At 41.6% G+C, this 25,750-nt stretch overlaps 1 protein-coding gene across 1 annotated transcript; it reads right to left on the reverse strand.

The window, feature by feature from the left end:
- Nucleotides 1–6,284: 6,284 nt before the first annotated feature.
- On the reverse strand, nucleotides 6,285–22,486 carry ATP5PO (ATP synthase peripheral stalk subunit OSCP). The gene is made up of 7 exons (XM_030199670.1): nucleotides 22,372–22,486; nucleotides 17,782–17,832; nucleotides 15,274–15,384; nucleotides 10,034–10,163; nucleotides 7,839–7,951; nucleotides 7,476–7,562; nucleotides 6,285–6,521 (listed from the first exon to the last, which is right to left on the reverse strand). Exons 1-7 carry the CDS (start codon nucleotides 22,402–22,404, stop codon nucleotides 6,408–6,410), a joined length of 639 nt encoding a protein of 212 aa, XP_030055530.1. The 5' UTR covers nucleotides 22,405–22,486; the 3' UTR covers nucleotides 6,285–6,407.
- Between the last annotated feature and the right edge of the window lie 3,264 nt (nucleotides 22,487–25,750).

A 25,750-nucleotide genomic window follows, 5' to 3' on the forward strand; every position in this document is an offset into this window, starting at 1 on the left:
TTAGGGAAAGAGTTATTAAATGTCTTAGGAAAGTTGTATTGTGTGTCAGTGTCCTATCCTTTCTGTTGAGTGGATGATAGTGTGGTAACAGTACCTTCACTGGTCCAGATGGTTAACCAAATAGCTCTTTTACACTAAAACCTAGAAGCATAAACTTTTCATTTGTTCTACCCCGTGTGTTGCCTTTGTTCATTGAAGTCAAGCCACTCCAGCTGGTATTCAAAGCTGCTGATCCAGGTTTGCTTCATCTGCTGCTGGGAAAAGTAGTGTTGATTAGGGCTATCCCTGGATTTTCGGTGGCATTGTCCAGATAATGCTGCTGAAAATCATTGTACACCACTCCAGCGCTATCTAGATGGCATCAGGATGGTCCCCATAGGTGGAGTGTGAGTGGTCCTGTCAGTTATTTGGTTACCAGCAATATTGTGTCCACTAATTGTATAACTATCAGTATAAAACTGAGAGAACAAGAAGGCTGTCCTAACTTCATCTGGTTGGCTATCCAGATATTGGGCTGAATATTGCCAATAGTGCCAGGGGTTAACATTGAATCTGGATATTCAGCACCAGCCATGATCTCCACTACCTACCAGCACAGTATACCTGTATTTAGTTCAGCAGCTGTGGCTGCCATTAAAAATAATATTGTTCACCCATCACAAGACAATTGTTATGTGACAGCATTCACACTGTATTTATGATGGACTGGGAAGAGCATTTCCTGGTGCGTAATGCCTGGATGAAACAGCCAGCAGGGTGTTTGCCTCCTTTGAAGTCTCACTATGCTGCTCTGTTGGAAGCATGGACTTGAGGCTAGGTTTATTAAAATTCACATGCTAACATACATTAGTACATTATTTATAATGGAATCTATTTACTAACATCTCAAATACTAATACTCAAGTCCTACTTTTGCTCCATGTGATCTCAGGCAAGTCACTTAACCCTCCATTGCCTCAGGTACAAATTTAGATTGTGAGCCCTCCAAGAGACAGGAAAACAGGGCTACCGAGAGACTGAGCCGGGCCCAGAGGAGGGCCGCTGCTGCCCCCCCAATTGCCCCCCCCCCCCGGATCATTGTTGCCCCTGCCCCCAGGATCATCGCTGCTGCAACTGAGGTATCTTGGGGCTGGCGGGGATCCGGAAGCCCCGCCAGTGGAAGAATCCAGCGCTGCTCTTCACTCCATGCCTGCCCTGCGGCTGCTTTTTTTCTTTTGTTGTGCATGGTCGTTTTCAAAACTGAGCATGCACCTGAGGGAGCAAAGCAGCCGCTCAGCACAGCAGTAGAAGTGAGCAAAAAGCAGTGCTGGAGGGGGGCCCAGTGCAGGAGTTTTCTCTCTCCTGCTTCTGTCGGGACCCGATCACTCGGGGCCCATCAGGAGCAGGAGAGAGAGACCCTGGCACTGGGCCTCCCTTGGAGGCCAGGCCCTGGGAATTTTGCCCCCCTCTGCCTCCCCCTCTCGGCAGCCCTGCAGGAAAATGTACCTGAATGTACTCACCTTGAGCTACTACTGAAAAAGGTGTGAGCAAAATCTAAATAAAAATAATGCTGCATGTTAACAGCATCAGCGTACACCAGTGATTCCCAAACCTATCCTGGGGAAACCCCAACCAGTCAGGTACATACGTATTGCCATACTGAGACAGACCAAAGGTCCATCAAGCCCAGCCTCCTGTTTCCAACAGTGGCCAATCCAGGTCACAAGTAGCTGGCAAGACCCCAAAAAAGTACATTTTATGCTGCTTATCCTGGAAATAAGCAGTGGATTTTCCCCAAGTCCATTTTCATAATGGTCTATGGACTTTTCGTTTAGGAAGCCATCCAAACCTTTTAAAACCCCGATAGGCTAACTGCTTTTACCACATTTCTCTGGCAACAAATTCCAGAGTTTAATTACACATTGCGTGAAGAAAACATTTCTCTAATTCATTTTAAATTTACTACTTTGTAGCTTCATTGCATGCCCCTAGTCCTAGTATTTTTGGAAAGAGTAAACAAGTGATTCATATCTACCCATTCCACTTGTTACTTTATTGACCTTTATCATATCTTCCCTCAGCCATCTTTTCTCCAAGCTGAAGAGCCCTAGCTGCTTTAGCCTTTCCTCTCTGTACCTTTTCTAATGCCACTATATTTGAGATGCGTTGACCAGAATTGAACACAGTATTCAAGGAGCGGTCACACACCTTGGAGCAATACAAAGGCATTATAACGTCCTCGTTTTTGTTTTCCATTCCTTTGTTAATAATACCATACATTCTATTTGCTTTCTTAGCCACCGCCGCACACTGAGCAGAGGGTTTCAACTTGATGCCTAGATCCCTTTCCTGGTTGATGACTCCTAATGTGGAACCTTGCATGACGTACCTATAGTTCGGGTTCCTCTTTCCCACATGCATCACTTTGCACTTACGTTGCAAAGGTTTTCAAGATATCCACAATGAATATTCATATATCACCACCTGAGCTCTCTCTCTGATCGAGGTTACACAATACTTTTCCTATTTTGCCACAAAGTAACCACTCTAATATATTATATAGCTTATAAAATATTTATTTTCATATTCTTGTAAGCCCTTAGCTCATCCTTATTATATATCAGTTATTACCATGAATTACCAGAGTCTATTTTCTCCTAATCATACATGCACTCAATCATCCACTCATCCCTTACTCAAATACAGTTTAATAACTCTCTTAATACAATGACCGTATACACAAATACACAAATCCATGAATAAGACCACATACAAGGCATGAAATAACAGGTTCAATATATTAGTCCTTTTGTCAATCCTAATTTCAGTTCACACATTGAATCTTCTGAACCATCTACTCCTCAGTTGTATCTTGAAACTCTATTCGGTGGTTAAATAGCAGTGGAGTATAAATGTTCTTCCATTATGAACATGATGTCCAAATATGTCATGCTGGAGTACATATGACTCGTCTCATCCCGATCTCGTATAGTGCTTCAATTCAAACTTTTATAATTCGTACTTCACAAACGCTGAGTAGTATCACCGCTTATGGATTTAAACACAGCTATGCAACCATACCGTACAGCGGCGCCATTTTTATAGACTCCTGTGGAGGGTCGTTCATGTGAGAGCTGCTAAAAAATGATAAAGTTAAACCCCTGATGATGCCTTCGGGTGAAACGCTACGAGAGCGTAGGGTTTGACGGCATTGAAAAGATGGTTGCATAGCTGTGATTAAATCCATAAGCGTTTGTGAAGTATGAATTATAAAGGATTGAATTGAAGCTCTATACAAGACCGGGATGAGAAGAGTCATATGTACTCCAGCATGACATATTTGGACATCATGTTCATAATGGAAGAACATTTATACTCCACTGCTATTTAACCACCGAATAGCGTTTCAAGATACAACTGAGGAGTAGCTGGTTCAGAAGATTCAATGTGTGAAATGAAATTAGGATTGACAAAAGGACTAATATATTAAACCTGTTATTTCATGCCTTGTATGTGGTCTTACTCATGGACTTGTGTATTTGTGTATACGGTCATTGTATTAAGTACTGGGCAACTCCTACAGTCTGTGCCCTGAAAATGGCAAGGCCAGATTAAATATGCATATGTAATATCACATCATATGTTAGGAGTTTATCATATTGGGCAGATTAGATGGACCGTTCTTTATCTGCTGCCATCTACTATGTTACTATGAACAGTCAGGACCAGGAGAAGATTATGTTGTGATGAGTGAAGAGAACAAGCAGGGTAATAACTACATTGGGGCAATTATTTGACGATACTGATGTTTCCTTTTGAAAAGCTGGCTCATGATTATCAGTTGCTGCCAAGTGACCGCTTTGCTTACTTACAATTAATTCATTTCTTTTTACCTCAAAGTCCATTAATCTAGAGGCACTAGGAAAAATACTTTTCTGGAAGATCTTTCTGAAGACTTTTGCAATACCCATAATTTCAGTATTATATTGTTACCTTAGGGCTAGCATGTCCCTTAACTTGTCCCATGGGAGACCAAACTGGGTACCCAATCTGAGTGTGATTGGAAGGAGATGGAAGTGGCCTTACCATGCTTGTCTAGGGCTGTTAATTTGCATGAAAATGGGGGTAAAATTATGTATTGGTGGTACCTCACCCTGGGTAGACTTCATCACATTTTTCCTACTGTCTCACCGTTTTGCTGGAGGTCAGCACTTATTAGAAAAAACAGTGCAGTATAAGCTTCAGAACTGGTTGTGGACTGTGGTGCCTTTGGACCCCAGGTACAAAACAAAAAAAACAAAAAGGCACACAACTGCTTACAAAACAGTAGATAAAAAACAACAAAGCAGTGGAATCAAATGCATTTATTGGAACAATACCCGACGTGGCCACGTTTCGCCCTCAGGCTGCGTCAGGGGTATAAACCATTTATCTGCTACTTCCAACTGAACTGATATGCATTAGCATAATGCATATCAGTTCAGTTGGAAGTAGCAGATAAATGGTTTATACCGCTGACGCAGCCTGAGGGCGAAACGTGGCCACGTCGGGTATTGTTCCAATAAATGCATTTGGACCCCAGGTATACACTTGCTAAATAAAACTTTTTCAGGTGCACTTTTGTGTCAACAATGTCTCATCTAGTACTGTCTTAATGCAGCTTGTCTTACCTTGGTCACTGCTTGGAAGTCACAGACTGTTCTGTCTGCTTATAAATGGATCATTAAGCTTTGGTTTATAGCGAACATGGAAAACATTCACAGAATCTGGCCAAATGGGAGTGAATTTGGGAGAATTTCTAACTCTTCTAACTCATTGCTCCTAGAGTGCCCCTTTGGACGTTTGCAACATCAGTTTTCCAATACACAGTTCATTGGATTGGCTGGGGGGTGAGGGGAAGAGAATGTTCTCTAGGGATACTTTTTTAAAAATATATATACTGTTTACAATTGTGTTGTTAAGTTTAAGCTTGAATAAAAAGACCTCTAAAAATTAAAAAATAAAACCATATGACGCATTGCCCCTGACCTTAACTTGTCCCCAAGAACAGAGGGGCAAATAGTATAAAAATGTGCTCACTTACTCCCTGGCTTGCTGGGCCTCATTTGAATATTTTGAGTATCATTATCCTGTTCATCAATGGCTTATTTACGCAGGCAGATGCATGTGGACGGTAACAGCTGCTTAAATATGCAACCCATATAAAATTAAGAAAACCCCCAAATAATTTCTATCAATTTTTCAGTGGACATACCGAGGTTTCCTATCTGTAGACACACATTCTCTCTCTGTAGCTTAAGTCCATGTACACCCCCCCCCCCCCCAACACCCCCTCCACATCAGTATCACATGCCAGGTTTTCAAAGGTATGCTCATAATTTACTGATCAACTGGCAGCAGATGCTGAAGATAATCTGTGTGGCCACTTCGGTCATGCCGTCCCCCCCCCCCCCCCCCAAGCCCCTACTCTCCCCCACCTCTCTAGGCATGTCTTAATCCCAACTAAGAAACCAAGAGTTAGTTCACACAAGATGCTGCTAGAGTAACCATAGGGTATTGCTCTACCTACTTCATACTACTGACCCTACACTAAAGAGTTAAAATTGTGGATCACTGTTCCATCTTTCCTGTCCCAAATGAAAGCTATCAAATATGAAGCATCTGCCACAGAAGTCACTACTCCCACATTTCTAAAGTTGTCTGGCTGCACATTTCCCGGACTCTAGTTACATAAAGGATGCTATATGCTAATATTTAACCCAGGATTTTAATTTTAGTTCCACTCAAATCAGTCCACCTTCAAAGACATTGTATATGGGAGAGATATCTTCCAAAGCCAAAATTCACTTATTCCAACAATACCTAAACTCTTCATCACAAATAAAACATCACCTACACCTAGCCATCAAAAGGTCAGCTGGACATTAACCTGCATCCCTCTCCTGCCCAAGCCATACTCCCTAATAAACTCATGGAAAGAGAACCAAGTTTGCAGTTCAGCACATCAAATTCTCTCTGAACTACATGCCAAGATGAAGGTGCAGCAGGAATTATGTACTACCTCAATTTACTTTGACAGGGTCACTTGGTAGTAGGTTTTGCATAATCTAGAAGTGTCCCCGTTCCCCCCCCCCCCCCCCCCCCCCGAAATCAGTTGCTTCTGAGGTATACAGACCAGAAGCTTCTGTTTCTGCATCTAACAGTGTATGTAACAGCTGCCCATCAGTTCCTTTTACTGGCTGAACCAAGGAAATCACTAACCATGATACAATACACCTCAGCTCAATACTGACCCACAAATGGTCTCCAATTCCACTCATGTTGTGGAGAAATTTTTATTGTTTTACTATACCACCTTTTTACAAGGAGGTTTTATTTTGAGAAAAGAATGCAGACAGCAAAATATTGGTGATCCAGGATAAAACTTCTCAGACAGTGTCTCGCATGATTTTGGTCATTTTCTGAATCTTGGCTTTTGTAGACATGTCAACATATTTATCTCCAATGCTGACAATCATTCCCCCAAGGATAGAAGGATCAGTCTAGAAGGAAAAAAAAAAGTGGAAAATGAAACTGTAGAGTAACATAAGAGGAAGCATCAGGGTAATTCATTCACAACACTGAGATCTGTTGAATACAAACAATTATTCTGTTGCACTATTCTTTCATTTGCCCTTGACATTCGTACAACCAGAGAAGAGATGCCTGAACTGCTTCAGAAACAGTTACGGGCTCTAAGAGGAACTTTAGACACAGTTTGTGTTATTCTGGCACACTGCACCAGAGACATGCGGTAGAACTAGAGGGCATGAAATGAGATTGAAGGGGGGCAGACTCAAGAAAAATGTCAGGAAGTATTTTTTCACGGAGAGAGTGGTGGATGCTTGGAATGCCCTCCCGCAGGAGGTGGTGGAGATGAAAACGGTAACGGAATTGAAACATGCGTGGGATAAACATAAAGGAATCCTGTTCGGAAAGGAAGGGATCCTCAGGAGCTTAGCGGAGGTTGGATGGTGGAGGCAGGGCTAGTGCTGGGCAGACTTATACGGTCTATGCCCTGAAAAAGACAGATACAAATCAAGGTCAGGTATACACAAAAAGTAGCACATATGAGTTATCTTGTTGGGCAGACTGGATGGACCATGCAGGTCTTTTTCTGCCATCATCTACTATGTTAGTCAGAGGACAGAGGCAGCCTTTCTGAACAATCAATTCCTCCTATGAAGTTGGCATCAAAAGCTATTGTCTCTACACTGGAAGCTTGTGGTCGGCTGTCAAAGCTCTCTAAGAAAAGAAAGGGGCAGGGGCACTCAATCTGCACATACAGGACTTACCTTAATTTTTACAAGATGTCTGTGTTACAATACAGTACGAAAGGTTAAATGATTTTTTTTTTTTTTTTTACTTACCAAGAGCATGTCTACTCTACACTAGTGATGGGGAAAGGCTTCAAGGTCTGGCACCTTGATGTATAAAATACCATTACTGTGTCATACCTTGGTCTCCAATTTCAGAGTTTCTCCTTTTGCCAGGAAGCCACTTAAAGCAGTTTGCAATTCTGTAAGACTGGCCGCTTCCAAAGGCTGAAAAAAAGGGCAAAAAATACAAGCTTAGAAGTTAGGAAGTTGATCTGTTTGTTTTGGTAGAGCAGATTATGTTCTTTACTACCTAAAAACACTGATTCAGGAATTAGGAAGCAATTACAGCACCTGCAGAACATTGGCAGCCCTGGTTACCCTTACACATAGAAAGCAGGTCTTTCACTACACATCCTTCTGGCCAAGAATGAAAGCAGATGGCCAGCTGTCAAGCCTATTAACTTACAACCTATCTAGTTGCTGAAATATTCCTCAACTAACCCCAGCAGTGGTGACTGTGCACAGCACTTCTCCCCGGTGAGCACTCATAATTCTGTTAAAAGCAGAAATCACATCTGGAGTCTGGCGCAGGCGACCATTCTCAGCAAGCACATCTGAAAAAGAACAGGGGAAAAACCCTCACTTAATACACTCATCACCAGACAGTGGCATATATACCCAGTATTACAGAAGTGCTTTCCAGCTAGCCATATTCCTTTACAAAAAGATGACACGCTTCACCAACAAGCTCAAGACGAGTTACAGCATGGATGACATATCTAAACATTGTAAAACACAATACTAACTCAAAATAAAATACATTGGTGGCAAGTCATTAAAGTGGCGCCCCAATGGGGTGTGCTTAGTGCCAATTCTATAACAGCTTCTGGGCACACTGAAGCAGTTAAAGAAGACTAGCACAAAGTCATACTGGTGTGCTGAAAGGCTTGCCAATTTAAATTTATGTCAATGGCTGGTGTAACAGGGACAACTGATAGTATTCTGTAAGTTGTGTGCATCGCTTGGCAATACGCCCATGCTCCACCCACATTAAGGGCTAAATTCTGTATATGGCGTCTGAAGAATTTGTGTGGAAAAAACTTACACCTAGGCCTATTCTCTAATGTTTGCCTAATTTTTATAGAATAGACAAATTCCCGTGTGGTATATACAATGCGCCAAGTGGCTTGCCACGTGACTAAATTTGGTCACATCCATTTAGGCCACGGTGTAAATCCCAATGCCTAAATTAGGCGCAGATCGAGTGTATTCTATAACAATGCGCAAAGATTTTAGAAACGCCCTCACCCTGCCCATGGCCACACCCTTTTCATTTATGCAACTTAAAATTTAGGCGCACCACATTATAGAATACACTTAGCGAGTTTTGCACATAGTCAATTAGTGCTGATAACTGCTTAACATCCAATTAACAGCACTGATTAGCTAGCTAACCAATTAAGTTATGCGCATTGTTACAGAATATGCCTTGGTTTCCTTGTGGCTTTTCAGGCAACATTTGTAGAATCCCGGGGTAAGTGACTTGTGCATGTAAAGGCTTGGTGTTATTTTGTAACTAAAATGCACAACTTTGGATTAGTGGTTTCAATCATGCACATAAGTTGTAGTATTCTTAGCATACACGCTAGGGCTGTACCGAATATTCATATTCAATTTGGCCCCAAATACATTATCGTATTCAGCCGAATAGTGATTTAAATTCAAATAAGAATAATGCGGGTCTCTATTGTGCTAAATACTACTGAAATAAACACTTGATCTCTAATTTCACATTGCTTCTTTTATCTTTTACTAGTAAAAGAGGCCCGTTTCTGAGCAAATGAAACGGGCGCTAGGCTAGCAAGGTTTTCGTCGCCAACACCCCCCCTCCCTCCCTGGCCAACCCCTTCGTTGTTCTGCCATTGCTCCACCCCCAACGTCATGACGTTTGACGCGAGGGTGGGGCCCAGAGCGATTTCCCACCCCCCCGCCTCCCTCCCTGCCAACCCCTTCGTTGTTCTGCCATTGCTCCGCCCTCGAGGGCAGGGCCCAGAGCAATTTTGGTGGCTTCACCACCACGAACCTTCAAACCTTTTTGAAGGAAGTCAGGGCTTGGGCTTCACTGACGTCAGTGTCCTCAGAACGTTGAGGGTGAGTTTTATTATAGTAGATGTTAAAGCTCAATGCCCATTATTCGTATTCGGTTGAATAATATTTTTCATTATTCATGTTCCACCAAATAGTAAACTATTCAATATAGCTCTAATACACACATTATCAGCATGTAAACTTAGGTGTCAGCTTATACAAATACCTTTACTGACTTTCAGTTATTTAATATTTCTGGAATTACCAGGCTTTCAACTGTCTCTTAAAAGAAAGATAACACAGGATTTGCCTCATATCAATGGATACTGAATTCCATAATTTAGGACCCATAAACCCAAAGATACTGGATGAAGGTTTAAAACTGCATTTCAACATATCTGAAAAGCATCTGGTGTTTGAATAACTTGCCTTAACCTCAGGGGTGGGGAGCGGCATTTCACCACAGTCAGACTGTCAGCTATTAGAAGCGCTGCGTTTATTAAAACAGCAGGTGGCGATGGGTGAAAAAAAATAAAACCCAAATTTACTTAGAATAAATACTGACAGAAGGACTTTACATTAAAAAGGAAAAAAAGCATAAGACTTACTGACAAAGTTGACGGTGACAGGGGACAGCTTCTCCTTTGCTAAGGCATCAGACACACTTTTCTGCTTGATGGCCCGTTTCACGTGAGGATTCAAGAGGATTGCAGACATTTTGGGATCTTTTATAAGTGCCTAAAAGGTAGAATTCAAATCACCTAATGACCAGTGCACACACATAACAGAGCAGGCATACAAAACAGAAGCATACACGTCTATAAAATAGGCATCAAAAGGGCAGAGAAAGATCGCTCTTTCAGACTGGAATTCTTGCACATCATTTAAACTCTGATAAGCACAGATACAAACTGTTGTTTGAATCAGTGTCCATTTCTTCAAAGCTTTTGTTAGGAGGATAAAGAAAGCACTGTTAGTAGAGTGGTTAAAGCAGCAAGCTTGATATCCAGGGGTTCCTTGTTCAAATCCCAGTGCTGCTCCTTTTGATCTTGGGCAAGTCACTTAAGGGGTCTTTTACTAAGCCACAGAAGCGTTTTTAGCTCGTGGTAGAAATCAGCTGGCAGTAAACGCTGAGATGCCCACAGGAATATAATGGGCATCTGATTTCAACCGCAGCTTAGTAAAAGACCTCCTTAAGCCTCCATTGCCTCAGGTACAAACTCAGATTGTGAGTCCTCCAGGGACAGGGAAGTACCTAGTGTACCTGAACGTTACTCACCTTGAGTTTCTACTCAAAAAGGTGAGAGCTAAACCCAAACCCACACTTAAAAAGGAGAAAATTCTGGATCAAAAAATAAAATCTAGTTGCACCTCAGGTCATGGGGTAATTTGGCTGGTGTTGGCTGGTTACAGTAAGCCTTGGGGACTTAAAATGTTCATATAACAGGCTCTCTAGCTTTTGGCTGCTGTTTAGATTATTACACAGCTCAGGATTATCTGCCCACGATGGTGAAGGACAAAGAGGAAGACAACAAAAACTGACTTAGATAAGGAGCAATATATTACAAGTGCTAAAGTTTACATGGCTGGTGGCAGGGATATATCCTGACAGCATGAATAATAATTAGGTGGACTGAATGAGCCAATGGCTCTTTTTCTGCCATCATTCACAATAAAACTAAATCTACCAATTTCAGAAACCCTGAAAATCCTAGGAGTCACCATTGACCGGCACCTGACACTAGAGAATCACGCGAAAATCATAACCAAAAAGATGTTCCAATTAATGTGGAAATTAAAGAGTAAAACCATACTTCCCAAGAACCGTTTTCCGAAACTTGGTACAATCATTAGTACTCAGTCACTTAGACTACTGCAACTCACTCTATGCCAGCTGCAAAGAGCAAATACTCAAAAAACTCCAGACAGCCCAGAACACAGCAGCCAGACCCATATTTGGAAAACCAAAATACGAAAGCGCAAAGCCCCTACGAGAGAAGCTACACTCAAAGAACGCATCACGTTCAAAGTACGCACCCTAGTACACAAAATCATCCACGGCGAGGCCCCCAGCCTACATGTCGGACCTGATCGACCTACCACCCAGGAATGCCAAAACATCATCTCGCACATTCCTTAATCTTCATTTCCCTAACTGCAAAGGCCTAAAATATAAACTAATGCACGCATCAACCTTTTCCTATATGAGCACGCAATTCTGGAACGCACTGCCACGGAACCTAAAAGCGACCTATGAACTGACCAACTTCTGCAAACAACTGAAGACCCATCTCTTCGACAAGATATACCACAAAAAACAAAACTAGTGAACTCCCCACACATATCTAGCAATGTTAAGAATGCCTTATGTCATGTTACTATCTTGTTTTCCATTACCAAGCTACCCAAATTACTTCTGTAACACTAAATGTCAATTCTCCTCTCATTTCCACTATCCATGATTTATTGTAAGCCACATTGAGCCTGCAAAGAGGTGGGATACAAATGCAATACATAAATAAATATTCCTGTGTTATAATGCACAACAGGCAGGCTCACTACAGTTAGTCTACAATTTGCACATAAATCCCCAATTGATCAGTTAGTAGAAAAAAGTTTTGGTTATAATCACACCCTTCACCTACATGAACGTACAATGTCCACAACAAATGTTGCCTAGAGTATAGAGTCCAATGGCATAAATTTGGCCCACGTAGCCCCTGCAGTGCAGGGGGCCCAAAGAAGTCTTATTACCCTTCCTACCTTCTCAGGTGAGATCTCCCTTACTCTGGAGGCCCTTTCTGATATTTTGCTTGGGGACTTTTAATTTGAATTTCTGCCACTGAATGTCTAAACCCTTTATAGTGAAAAAAACCACCAAAATATTCACAAGGGAAATTTCAGCAAAAATAATGTATTTAAACAACAAAAACTAAATAGCTGAAAAAATAAACCGTGGAGATCCAAGATGGCGCCCGAGACGGATGTGCGAGCGGACACCTCCTGAACGCCAAGTGATTCCCTTGAGCATTGGACCTTTCTAACACCCATTATGGGAAAAAGAAAGGGGAAATCCCTTGTGCTCACCTCCTCGAGACAGGAAGAATCTTCCACCAAGCGGCAGGGAACATTGGATGCGATAGTGGTGCGCACGCCGGGATCCTCGTTGAGCGCCTCGACGGCTCCGACGCTTTTGCCGGAGCACAGCTTGGAGGGAGTCTCTCCGAGTCCTCCCCCTTTCACAGCCCCTCCGAGACCTACAGGGGGGAAAGCGGCGTCGGAGGAACAGCCTCATGAGGGATCCAGAGATCGGTTAGCCCCTGGGGCTGTAGTAGGAGGCCCCGTCGCAACTTCTTCTCCTGCGGAGACATCAGGGCAGTCAGGACCTTGGTCCGGGAGTCTGCTGTTGCAGGAGTCGCCTGCAGGAATTATCGGAGAATGAAATAGAACGGCTGTGGTCACCCTAGAGATGGTATGGGAAGCCATTCAAGGCATGAACGCTACTCTAGAAAGAATCTCCAAGACAACACAAGTGGAACTGTTGGAGATTAAAACGGTGCAGGAGAATTTCAAGATCAAGCTTGAAGCCCAGGACAGTAAAATGGAGGCTTTGGACAGTGAGGTACAAACTTTTAAAACTTTTACTGCTTTAGTTTCCAAAGAAAAAAATATTCAAAATAGGAAATTTGAACATTTAGAGAACCAGCTTCGTAAGAATAATTTGCGGATACTGAATTTTCCAAAATCTCCATTAATTGCCCCATTGGAGATGTTTAAGAAGTATTTGAAAGAGGTTTTACATATTCCGGAGGAAAATATACCACCAATGACTAAAATTCAATATATCATGGGAATTCGCTCGGCTGCGGGGGAAACCCCACAAATGAACTTAACAGAATTTCTCCAGGATTCACTTCAAATAATAACTGAGAGAACTACTTTGTTAGTGTCCTTCGCATTCGAGCTAGACCGTAATAATGTCTTTAAGTTGTACTTTCGTAACATAAATGAAGAATTCTTAGGCGCAAAAATTCAAATTTTTCCTGACTTGTCCAGGGATACTCAAAAAAGGAGGAAGGCGTTTCTAACTTTGAAGCCTAGGCTGATTAGTATTGGAGGCTCCTTCCTCCTTAAATATCCCTGTAGATGTGTAGTACGATTTAATTCTCAGAATTATGTTTTCTTTCAGCCTGAGAAGCTTCAGGAATTTATTATTGGTAAAGAGTAGAGATTCATGCCTTGAATTAAAAGCTGAGATCTGCTGCGCTCAAAATGAATTCTTCCGTCTTTATTTATTAGTTTAAATAATTCTTCAAATAATATTTCTTTGAACTTGGATCCAGTGTTGTGGTCTAATAATATAGGAAAAAGGAGGAGTAAATATTTTTCTTTTTCAATTTCCTGAGTGATGTAAATATTGAATTCTCTCCCTTTTCCGTATTTCCGATTTTATGTATGTGCATAAATGATAATGTAAAAATATAAAAAATAAAATAAATAAATAAAAAAACTAAATAGCTGAAAATCAAACAATACTTTGATAGCTATCAACTTAACACTTAGTACTTTAATATTAAACAGGAGGAAAAAAAGGCCTCAGAAGTCCAGATAATGCTAAGTACGTAAGCAATGTCATACTGGGTCAGACCGAAGGTCCATCAAGCCCAGTATCCTGTTTACAACAGTGGCCAATCCAGGTCACAAGTACCTGGCAAGAGCCCAGAACAGTAAAACTGAGTTTATGCTGCTTATCCTAGAATACGAAGTGGATTTTCCCAAGTCCATCTTAATAATGGCTTATGGACTTTTTTGGAAATTACCCAAACCTTTTTTAAACCCTGCTAAACTTAACTGCTATTGCCACATTCTCTGGTAACGACTCCAGAGTTTAATTACTCATTGAGTGAAGAAATATTTTGTCCGATTCATTTTAAATTTACTTAGTAGCTTCTTTGCATGCACCCTAGTCCTGGTATTTTTCGAAAGAGTAAACAAGTGATTCACATCTACCTGTTCCATTCCACTCCGCATTTTATAGATTTCGATCATATCTTCCCTCAGCCGCCTTTTCTTCAAGCTGCAGAGCTGTAGCTGCTTTAGCCTTTCCTCATAGGGAAGCCGTCCCATCCCCTTTATCATTTTTGTTGCCCTTCTCTGCACCTTTTCTAATTCCACTATATCTTTTCTGAGATGCGGTGACCAGAATTGAACACAGTATTCAAGGTGTGGTTGCACCATGGAGCGATACAAAGGCATTATAAATGTCCTCATTTTTGTTTTCCATTCCTTTCCTAATAATACCTAACATTCTATTTGCTTTTGCCGCAGCACACTGAGCAGGTTTCAACGTATCATCAACGATGACACCTAGATCCCTTTCTTGGTCCGTGACTTCTAATGTGGAACCTTGCATCACGTAACAATGGTTTGGCTTCCTCTTTCCCACATGCATCACTTTGCACTTGCTCACATTAAAAGTCATCTGCCATTTGGATGCCAAGTCTCGTAAGGTCCTCTTGCAATTTTTCACAATCCTCTTTCTATTTAACAAATTTGAATAACTTTGTGTCATTAGCAAATGTAATTACCTCATTAGTTATTCCCATCTCTAGATCATTTATAAATATGTTAAAAAGCAGTGGTATCAGTACCCTTATATTGCATGTCACCAAAATCAATGATACTTTTATTCTTACCACTGGCCTTAAAAAAAACTGCTCAATATTTTTAATCAAACACGTGCACTCAATGTCTCAATACCAGATGGAAATGGATGAAAAGATAAAAATCAAATGTAACTAGTTCACCCCTGGCAGAAGTGGAATGGGAGGCCCAAGTGGTTTCTTACCGATACTCTGGTTAGCTCTTTCTCCACCTGTTCTAGCTTCTTCTGCTTCGAAGCAGCAGAGTAGAGGGCAGTAGCATAACGACCTTCCAGCCCATACACCTGGATTGGAGGCTAGAAAAGCAAAACCAGGAAATATAGAGAAGGATGAGGAGGCAGGTCACTAATTCAAGAAAGTCTACCTACAAATCAAAACATGAGAAAACCCAGCGCTCTCATCCAGCTTTTACAGCACAAACAATTTATACATGACATGTTAGAACATCAGTATGACAGACTGGATGGACCGTGCAGGTCTTTTTCTGCCGTCATCTACTATGTTACTATGTTTATCAGTATGACATATCTGTAAATGAATCTACTTAAGTTGCAATACAAAGACGAGAAGATTACACAGCACCACACATTTTACAATACCACAGAAATGCCTCCTTAAATTTGCTAGAGTACATAATGAACAGCAACACAACACAGTAGTACTGAACATGTGATGTAACAGAGGAGGCCATTTGTCAAAGGAACTCTGCCTGTGGTAAAAAAACGGATGTAGGGTATCAGTCCAGGCATCCACTAGGCTCCCATGTCACTAAACTTAGTTTTAGAGAGGAAGTAGTCTCTTATTTATTATCACATTCTGTGACTGAAACATCCATGTCTCTTCAAACACAAAACTGATTAATAGATATATTAATCTAGATTCATATACCATTATTGACCAAAAATTGATCCTAAATGTCCTGTACAATACTCCAGGGGCATACATGCAGCCATCTAAGAGGCCAGCAGCTTTTTCCGTGCATGGACACAGTATGGCAACTTCTGAACGTGTGAAGCAAGGATGCTACTAATTTATTACCCAAATAAAGTATGTGGCATGCTAGCACAGCTGGGATTAGAACTGAGGTAGGGACGTCAGTAACAGGAAGATGCTTGAATTGGGTTTTAAACTCATTTTTTTTAAAGATTGGGATTTCTCAACTCCTGTCAATATAACAACCTGAAACCCAGAACCTGAGGGAACCCTGAAACCCAGAACCTGAGAAAAGAAAAAGCAGGACAGGCTGTGTACACCTGATGGATTAGGAGTTCATTTTGGGATATGTGAATAAGCTCCCAACCAATATTAGAGGTTCCTTTCCCTGTTTGTGTGTCCACTTCTCCTTACTGTACTATTGGAGAGCTCTTAGACATGAAAGCAGTACAGCTGTTGGACATGTTTAGGAATTCAAACATGCGTGGGATAAGCATAAAGGAATCCTGTTCAGAAGGAAGGGATCCTCAGGAGCTTAGCCGAGATTGCGTGGCAGAGCCGGTGGTGGGAGGCGAGGCTGGTGGTTGGGAGGCGGGGATAGTGCTGGGCAGACTCATACGGTCTGTGCCAGAGCCGGTGGTGGGAGGCGGGGCTGGTGGTTGGGAGGCGGGGCTGGTGGTTGGGAGGCGGGGATAGTGCTGGGCAGACTTATACAGTTTGTGCCAGTGGTGGGAGGCGAGGCTGGTGGTTGGGAGGCGGGGCTAGTGCTGTGCAGACTTATACGGTCTGTGCTAGAGCCGGAGGTGGGACTGGTGGTTGGGAGGCGGGGATAGTGCTGGGCAGACTTATACGGTCTGTGCCCTGAAGAGGACAGGTACAAATCAAGGTAGGGTATACACAAAAAGTAGCACATATGAATTTATCTTGTTGGGCAGACTGGATGGACCGTGCAGGTCTTTTTCTGCCGTCATCTACTATGTTACTATGTAAATATGAGCCAGGCAAGTTGATTGCTAGGTGACACTGGGATTCATGAACTATAAAAAGCAGAGTACATTGAGCGAAGGTTAAAGCCCCTGTCCTACTGCTCTGCTGGCTATCCCTTTGAGGTTATGCTTCTACAATTTTCACTGTTGGTTTTACCCAACATCAATAAGTCAGCTGTGCTTAGGGCTGGAAATAATTAAACATCAGCTAAAATATTAGGGCAAAAATAGCTCTCCTTTATAATGTGTTTTTTGTCTCTCTTTACTTACTTCTGCTTCTTTTCTGTCCCCTCCTGTCTTTTCTTCCCCTCTTCTCTCAATCCCTACGGGCTTCTCCCTTTCCAGTCTCTTCTCCTCAGTATGGCCAGACAGCAGGGGACCTGTCCCATGCTACAAACCCAGTTCTTCCTCAGTGTAGCCAAGAGACAGCCCCAGCTCCTCCTCAACATGGCCATGTGGTGGGGATTTCGTATCAGGTCTCCCTCAGTGTGGTCTGGCCTGGGCTGCAACTTTGCTTCCTCCACAGCGCAGCCAGGCAACAGCTCCTCTTGAGCCTGGGGCAGTGCTAGGTCCCAAATATCAGGTCTACAGTAGTTTTCCAGCCCTGGCCCACATTCTGATTGTCCCATTCATTTGCCATCTATAGAAGATCATGGCAAAACACTATACAGATCATTTAAACAGTGATGTGAAAATAAACATTACTTTTAATTTGTACAACAGGATTTACTATCATATATAGAGAGAATAATTGTAAAGAAGCAAACCACCAACCTTGACCAGCTGTGACACTGGCCTGATCACACTGGTGCTGAAGTAGCGCACCTAGAAAGCACAAAAGCCTTATGTTAGTGTGCATATCAGATATGCCTCAACTGTCTTCCATAAGAATGGTTCTCAAACCTGTCAGCCAGTCAGGTTTTCAAGATATCCCTAATGAATATGCATTAATACAAGTAAACACCTTCCATGGAAAATTGCTTCATGTCCTCTTTCTGCAAGCCTGTCAGCAAGAGCTCATGAGCCTCTGGGTCACACGGAGGGTATGATTTTTAGGTCTGGCTGACAGCTTCAAGCCTCTTGACCTGTTTTTGGAAAGGCCTAGATAGGTCCATTATTTACACTAAATACTCTGTTCTATTGTCATCAAACGCTTTATACTCTAATCATAAATGATGACTAAGATAGTTTCAAATATTCAAAAATTTACTACAACATTTATTGTCTTGTTATCTCTAGAAACATTTTTTATCAAATCACATACAAACCCTTAAACACAAGTCACAAATATATAATCACATTATTAACTTATCTGAAACAAGTACTCGGTAGGATTACTCTGGTCGTTGATGAATGTCCTGGCAACATCCTTCCAACTGGCGATGTTACAGATCGCATCAATAAAAGACGGTCCAGAAGATGGATGGATCAACAGTCTACAATCATTGTTATATAGTCTCTTTGTCAAACCTGTAGAAGATATAAAACTAAAACTTCAATCCATAATGTTCTCGTCACCAACTTGCATTCCAAAGAGTCCTACTGAGAAACTTCCCAAATGTTCAGTCTTAATGGCGTAAGTGCAAACAACACACGGTCTTAACACGTCCTGTTTAGATTGTGTGTTTGTTGCACTTACGCCATGAGGACCAAATATTTGGGGAGTTTCTTAGTAGGACTCTTTGGAAGGTGAGCTGATGATGAGAACATTATCCTCTACTGGTTTGACTAAGAGACTATATAACAGTGATTGTAGACTGTAGTTGATCCATCCATCTTCTAGAGCTTCTTTTATTGATTTGATCTGTAACATGGCCAGTTGAATAGACATTGCCAGGACATTCATCAACGACCAGAGTAATCCTACCGAGTACTTGTTTCAGATAAGTTAATAATGTGATTATATATTTGTGATAAGTACATAAGTATTGCCATAATAGGGCAGACTGAAGGTCCATCAAGCCCAATATCCTGTTTTCAACAGTGGCAAATCCAGGTCACAAGTACCTGGCAAGATCCAAAAAAAGTTCAATACATTTTATGCTGCTTACCCCAGAAAGAAGCAGTGGATTTTCCTCAAGTCATTTTAATAATGGTCTATGGACTTTTCCTTTAGGAAGCCGTCCAAACCTTTTTTAAACCCCGCTAAAGTAACCGCCTTTACCACAATCTCTGGCAACGAATTCCAGAGTTTAATTACATGTTGAGTGAAGAAAAAGTTTCTCCAATTTGTTTTAAATTTACTACTTTGTAGCTTCATCACATGCCCCCTAGTCCTAGTATTTTTGGAAAGGATGATTTGATAAAAAAAAAATTGTAGCGATAACAAGACAACACATTTTGCAGTAAATTGTGGAATATATTTGAAACTATTTTAGTCATCATATTATGATTAGTTTCGTTAATGAACATGCATGAGACAGATTTGCCTATAACAGAGGTAGTAAGCATGCAATCTCTCTCATGCATATTGATTGCAGATATCCTGAAAACCCAACTGGCTAAAGGTTTAAGAATCATACTTAAAAGTCAATGAATATTTTTTCTGTAGTTTGTTTAAACATGCAAGCATACGAAATATGACAAAGTGTGTATATACTAATATAGATTTGTAGAAAAAGTTGTTGAAAGATACCAATCAGATTATTTCCTGCCACCTTCTAAATGTTAATGTATGCGGTATACCTGTACCAAATTTGAGATAAAAAAAATAATAATGTATTTTAAAAAATCTATGGAGTCGGAATACCAGCTGACATTGTTATTGCATTAAACCAGCGGTGCCCAACCTTAGCTCGGATTTCCCCAATGAACATGCAAGAGATCTATTTACATACAATGAAGGCAGTGCATGCAAATAGATCTCATGCATCCTGAAAACCCAACTGGATTGCAGCCATCAAGCACTGAGGTTGCCTACCCCTGCACTGAACTACTGTACTAAGGTGGTAGAACTAAAGGACATGAAATGAGATTGAAGGGACAAGAAAAATGTCAGGAAGTATTTTTTTGACAGAGAGAGTGGTGGATACTTGGAATGTCCTCCCGCGGGAGGTGATGAAGATGAAAACCGTAACGGAATTCAAGCATGCGTGAGATAAACATAAAGGAATCCTGTCTAGAAGGAATGGATCCTCAGAAGCTTAGCTGAGATTGGGTGGCAGAGCCAGTGGTGAGAGGCGGGGCTAGTGCTGGGCAGACTTCCAAGTAGCACATATGGGTTTATCTTGTTGGGCAGACTGGATGGACTGTGCAGGTCTTTTTCTGCCGTCATCTACTATGTTACTATGTACTAGATCAGTGGTTCTCAACTCAATACTCAAGAAACATCTAGCCAGTCAGATTTTCAGACTATCCACAAAGAATATGCACGAATGATTAATTTTAATTGCACTGCCTCCCTTGCATATAAATATTTTCAAGAACATTAATTTGTAATACCCTGAATGTATGGGCTGAGCTGAGAACAACTGCTCTACAACGTTACAGATCGACTCCTTCCTTCCTTCTTTCCCAGTTCTCTCTGGCCCCTTTTGCATCAACATCCCTCTACTATTCACTATTCTTACTATAAAAGATACATTTTAAGCAGATAAAATGCAGGTTATGCCTGCTGTACTAGCATCAGAAGAAACCTAAGAGGCAGTTAAAAGTTCAAAAGATAATAATGTGCAAAAAAATATCTAGCTGAAAATAACCCCACTTCAGCACAGTAAACGTAGTCACGGCTACAACTAAGGTAAACCACCATATACTGTATTAGACCAACTAAGTCTGACTATTTGATTAAGTTAGAGTAAATGGACTTGGAAAGACAAGACGTACACACCGAGGAAAGAGACAGGGGGTATCCCTATTCACTGCAAATGGACTTCCTTTAAAATAGGGTTGAGGACCATGTCATTATTATTATTATTATCATCATTTATAATACAGACAGACAAGACAGATACGGGTGATGAAAAGTAATGGGTAATGAAGTAATAGGTAATGAAGAGTAATGGGTGAGAAGGAAGGAAGGGACAAAGGGAGGGCAATTGAGTATTGGCTAGGAGCTAAAAAGCAGCAGTGAAAAAGGTGGGTTAGATTTGAAAACAGGTAGAGATGGAGCTAGACGTATAGGTCCAGGATGTCTATTCCAGGCATAAGGTGCCGCAAGAGAAAAGGAGCGAAGCCTGGAGTTAGCAGTAGAGGAGGAGGGGGACGACAAGAGAGATTTGTCCAGTGAACGGAGTTCACGGGGAGGAATGTAGGGAGAGATGGGAGCGGCTCCCTATCCGTTTTTGCATCCTGTTCAAACTTCTTCTACTAACCTATAAATGTACTCACTCTGCTGCTCCCCAGTATCTCTCCACACTCGTCCTTCCCTACACCCCTTCCCGTGCACTCCGCTCCATGGATAAATCCTTCTTATCTGTTCCCTTCTCCACTACTGCCAACTCCAGACTTCGCGCTTTCTGTCTCGCTGCACCCTACGCCTGGAATAAACTTCCTGAGCCCCTACGTCTTGCCCCATCCTTGGCCACCTTTAAATCTAGACTGAAAGCCCACCTCTTTAACATTGCTTTTGACTCGTAACCACTTGTAACCACTTGCCTCCACCTACCCTCCTCTCTTCCTTCCCGTTCACATTAATTGATTTGATTTGCTTACTTTATTTATTTTTTGTCTATTAGATTGTAAGCTCTTTGAGCAGGGACTGTCTTTCTTCTATGTTTGTGCAGCGCTGCGTACGCCTTGTAGCGCTATAGAAATGCTAAATAGTAGTAGTAATCTCAAGGAGTATCAACATTCCATGTAGAACCCCAAAGAATTGCAAGATTCTGGAATCCTAAAGAGTGACAAGATTCCATGCAAGATTCGTAACCACTTGTAACCACTCGCCTCCACCTACCCTCCTCTCTTCCTTCCCGTTCACATTAATTGATTTGATTACTTTATTTATTTTTTTGTCTATTAGATTGTAAGCTCTTTGAGCAGGGACTGTCTTTCTTCTATGTTTGTGCAGCGCTGCGTACGCCTTGTAGCGCTATAGAAATGCTAAATAGTAGTAGTAGGGGCTGCAGAGTGGATGCATTTAAAGGTCAGTAAACAATATGGTTTTGTTTCCAGTATACATCTGTGCTTGACTATTCCTATGTAGTCTTAGGAATTATACTTCATGTACCATAAGTTGATTTTAAGTAATAAACCGCTCTGTTCAAAACCTGGGAAGCAGCTCATAAAACCAATAATAATAAATAATACAGATCCATTCAGAGGGGCCTATACAAGGTGGCGATGTCCGAACTCTGCCACCGACCCTAGCGTTATCGGAACAGCGAAATAACCCTCCTCCCTGGAGACTCGTCCGTCCAACTTTACCTTCTGCCTGAACCCGGTCACCGCGGCCGCCATCTTCTCCTCAGGCCGCTAGTCTCTAGGTCAAAAGCCAAGGGGAGGTTGAATGAAACCGTACGGCCTGCGCTGCGCATGCGCGGAAACGCAGAGGGACGCTGGGTAACGGAGGCTGCCTGACGTCAAAAAGCTGAAGCCAATTAGGTTAATCTCCCTTTCCCTCTCCTCCGCGAAGCTGTCGTCTCCGTTCACCCAAAACAAAGCAAATTTGATTTCACTTCTATTTTCCAACATGCCGGCTTGTGCAGCATATGGATGTACACAGAGGCAATATTGGTTTCATCGGTTAGAGTAGTAATTAGTTCTAAATTGTAAATCATTCTGTTATTTGGAGGAACTAGTTATAGGGACTCCCCGTATTCGTGCAGAGATAAGGGAATATTAAAGTGAGGATGATAAAATAAGGGTTCTGAACAAGTGAATACGGGTTAGGAGTTAAAAGCAGCATAAAAAAGGTAGATACTTAACAATAAGACTTACTATTTATAAGTAGAATTTTTTTCAAAACATTAATTAGGTTGAAACCTGGGAGCATTTAACATCTTTTTTCTCTGTGCCTACATCAAAATAAAAAAGATGGCATATGGGAACTTGCTTCTTTTGTTTTGAGGAATGCAATGGTATATTATAAAAATGCACTTGCCTTTTTCTATTACTGTTTCACAGGGTGGTATAATTGAATAATGAAGGAAAGACTTCCATCATGCAGAAGTTCTGTCCAGTTCAGCACACTATTAGCCACCAGGTTCATACAAAGTTAATTATGTTTAGTGGAAAATAAATCTGTTGGCTCGGGCTGCTTGCTACGTGAATATTCCATCACTGTTTCATTAATGCTACCAAGTATTACATTTTAAGGGTATTTGCTTTAAACTTTGTTCTAATTTGTTTATCCAGTCCTTACATGCACGTGGTTTTGCGTTTTAACCCAAAGGTGAATCCTAAAGGTGGTTCAACAATTAGGTATAAACTGTGTTGTTTATGACTTTACGTGTTTTGGACTGCTTTGGGTCCTACTGATCTGCACATCAGCTGTCTTGAATTTTGGAAGATGGAAATGAGAAAATAAAAATGTTTTGGATGTACTCCCAGGGCCAGGTAACATTTTAATAAAAAAAAATTATTCTTGTTACATTAATTTCATGTGGCGGTGAGACATCCAGGCAGCAATGTCAGACAGGCAGGCTGATACTTGGGCCTGGATTCCTGCTGAAATTTCTGTGTGGAGAGGTAGATCTGGGAGTCATTAGCATAAAGGTGATACTGAAAACCATGGGATGAGATCAGAGCACTTCTTAAGCACGTCCAATGCAGGAATCAATGGTGACTTATGAAAATTAAGAAATCTCAAGTTGTTCCTTCTATTGTGATTATCCAGATATTTCAGCTTTCTAGCCAGAATATCTCTCTTTCTGATAGTTACTAATGAAAAGCTCTGCAGTTGTTTTTCCTCTCATTCCAGCAAATCCACTCAAGTGCCTTGATGCCCAAGTTCCTATAAGTACACAAATACATAAGTATTGCCATACTGGGACAGACCAAAGGTCCATCAAGCCCAGCATCCTGTTTCCAACAGTGGCCAATCCAGGTCACAAATACCTGGCAAGATCCCCCAGTACAAAATATTTTATGCTGCTTATCCCAAAAATAAGTAGTGGATTTTCCCCAAGTCCATTTTAATAATGGTCTATGGACTTTTCCTTTAGGAAGCCGTCCAAACCTTTTTAAAACCCCACTAAGCTAACCGCCGTTTTTACCACATTTTCTGGCAATGAATTCCAGAGTTTAATTACATGTTAGGTAAAGAAAATTTTCTCTGATTCATTTTAAATTTACTACTTTGTAGTTTCATTGAATGCCCCCTAGTCCTAGTATTTTTGGAAAGAGTCAGCAGACGCTTCACTTCTACCCTTTTCACTCCACCAATTATTTTATAGACCTCTATCATATGTCCCCTCAGCCGTCTTTTCTCTAAGCTGAAGAGCCCTAACCGCTTTAGTCTTTCCTCAAAGGGAAGTCATTCCATCCCCTTTATCATTTTCATCGCCCATTCTCTGTACCTTTTCTAATTCCACTATATCTTTTTTTGAGATGCGGTAACCAGAACTGCACACAGTATTTGAGGTGCGGTCGCACCATGGAGCGATACAAAGGCATTATAACGTCCTCATTTTTGTTTTACATTCCTTTTCTAATAATACCTAACATTCTATTTGCTTTCTAAGCCACCACTGAACACTGAGCAGAAGGTTTCAACGTATCATCAACCATAGGAGCCAACTTTTCAAAATGATTGGGGGTGCTAAAATTTTAAAAGTCATCTTACCTCAGGGTCCCGGCGGCAGCATTGAAAGGCGAGCAGGCTCGGCACTTCAGCCTTCCCTTCTCTCGTCTCAGCTCTGGTCCTGCCCTTGCGGAAACAGGAAATGAGGGCGGGACCAGAGCTGAGACGAGAGAAGGGATGGCTGAAGCACCAATCAAGTTGGGTGGCTACAACCCCAAAATAATCTCCAAGAATATTGCCTCCTCCCTCAAAACACCCAGGGAGAATCTGCTACAGTACAAGGAGAAAAAATCTACAGACAGAATCCCCCTTGTAGTGACATACAATCCAGAGCTGGAAAAACTGAGGAAAATCATAAGAGATCTACAACCTATACTCCAGGAGGATGAATTACTGAAAGAGATATTCCCATCCCCACCAGTACTGGCCTTCCGACAGCCACCCAACTTAAAACACAAGCTAATCAGAAGTAAACTTCCATCACAGACTGAAAAGGAACAGAAGGGCACACTTCCCTGTAATTTATCCAGTTGCAAACTATGCCAAAATATTTCACAGGACCCCAAAGTCATCCACAAAGGAAAGATATTCAACATAAAGGGATCTTTCACTTGCTCATCTTCCAATGTGGTATATATCATTCAGTGTAAAAAATGTAACGAAGGATGCTATATTGGAGAAACAGGCCAGATGCTTAAGACAAGATTCAATTTACATAGACATCACATGAACAATGCTGGTGCCAGTAGGGTTCCCACACCTGTTGGTCAACATTTTACAGGACCAGGACACTGTACCAGTGACTTCACAGTGAGAATCCTGAAAGGTAACTTTAAAACCATACAAGAGATGAGTCACGTGACGCTATGTTCGGGAGAGGACGCTAGCAGCTTCGCTCCCGCTCTCTACCCGCCAAATCGGCAATCACCAGCCTTGAAAACAGCGTGAAATTCACCCAATTTGTAAGATAAATAAAGCGGATACCACAACCAAACGTCGAAAAGAACTCCACAGATGGCAGCGAAGAATTCGCGAAAAGAAAAAAGTAAATTAACGGAGGAC

Source organism: Microcaecilia unicolor, chromosome 4 (genome assembly GCF_901765095.1).
Source record: "Microcaecilia unicolor chromosome 4, aMicUni1.1, whole genome shotgun sequence".
NCBI lineage: Eukaryota > Metazoa > Chordata > Amphibia > Gymnophiona > Siphonopidae > Microcaecilia > Microcaecilia unicolor.

What these genes read in the sequence shown, in the direction of transcription:
- ATP5PO (XM_030199670.1), bottom strand. Translation starts at nt 22,404, where the DNA reads ATGGCGGCCGCGGTGACCGGGTTCAGGCAGAAG. An exon ending in CAGTGTCACAGCTGGTCAAG is followed by an intron (nt 15,385 to 17,781) that starts GTTGGTGGTTTG and finishes TTGCTTTTCTAG; the next exon opens with CCTCCAATCCAGGTGTATGG. An exon ending in AAGAGCTAACCAGAGTATCG is followed by an intron (nt 10,164 to 15,273) that starts GTAAGAAACCAC and finishes TCTACCTTTTAG; the next exon opens with GCACTTATAAAAGATCCCAA.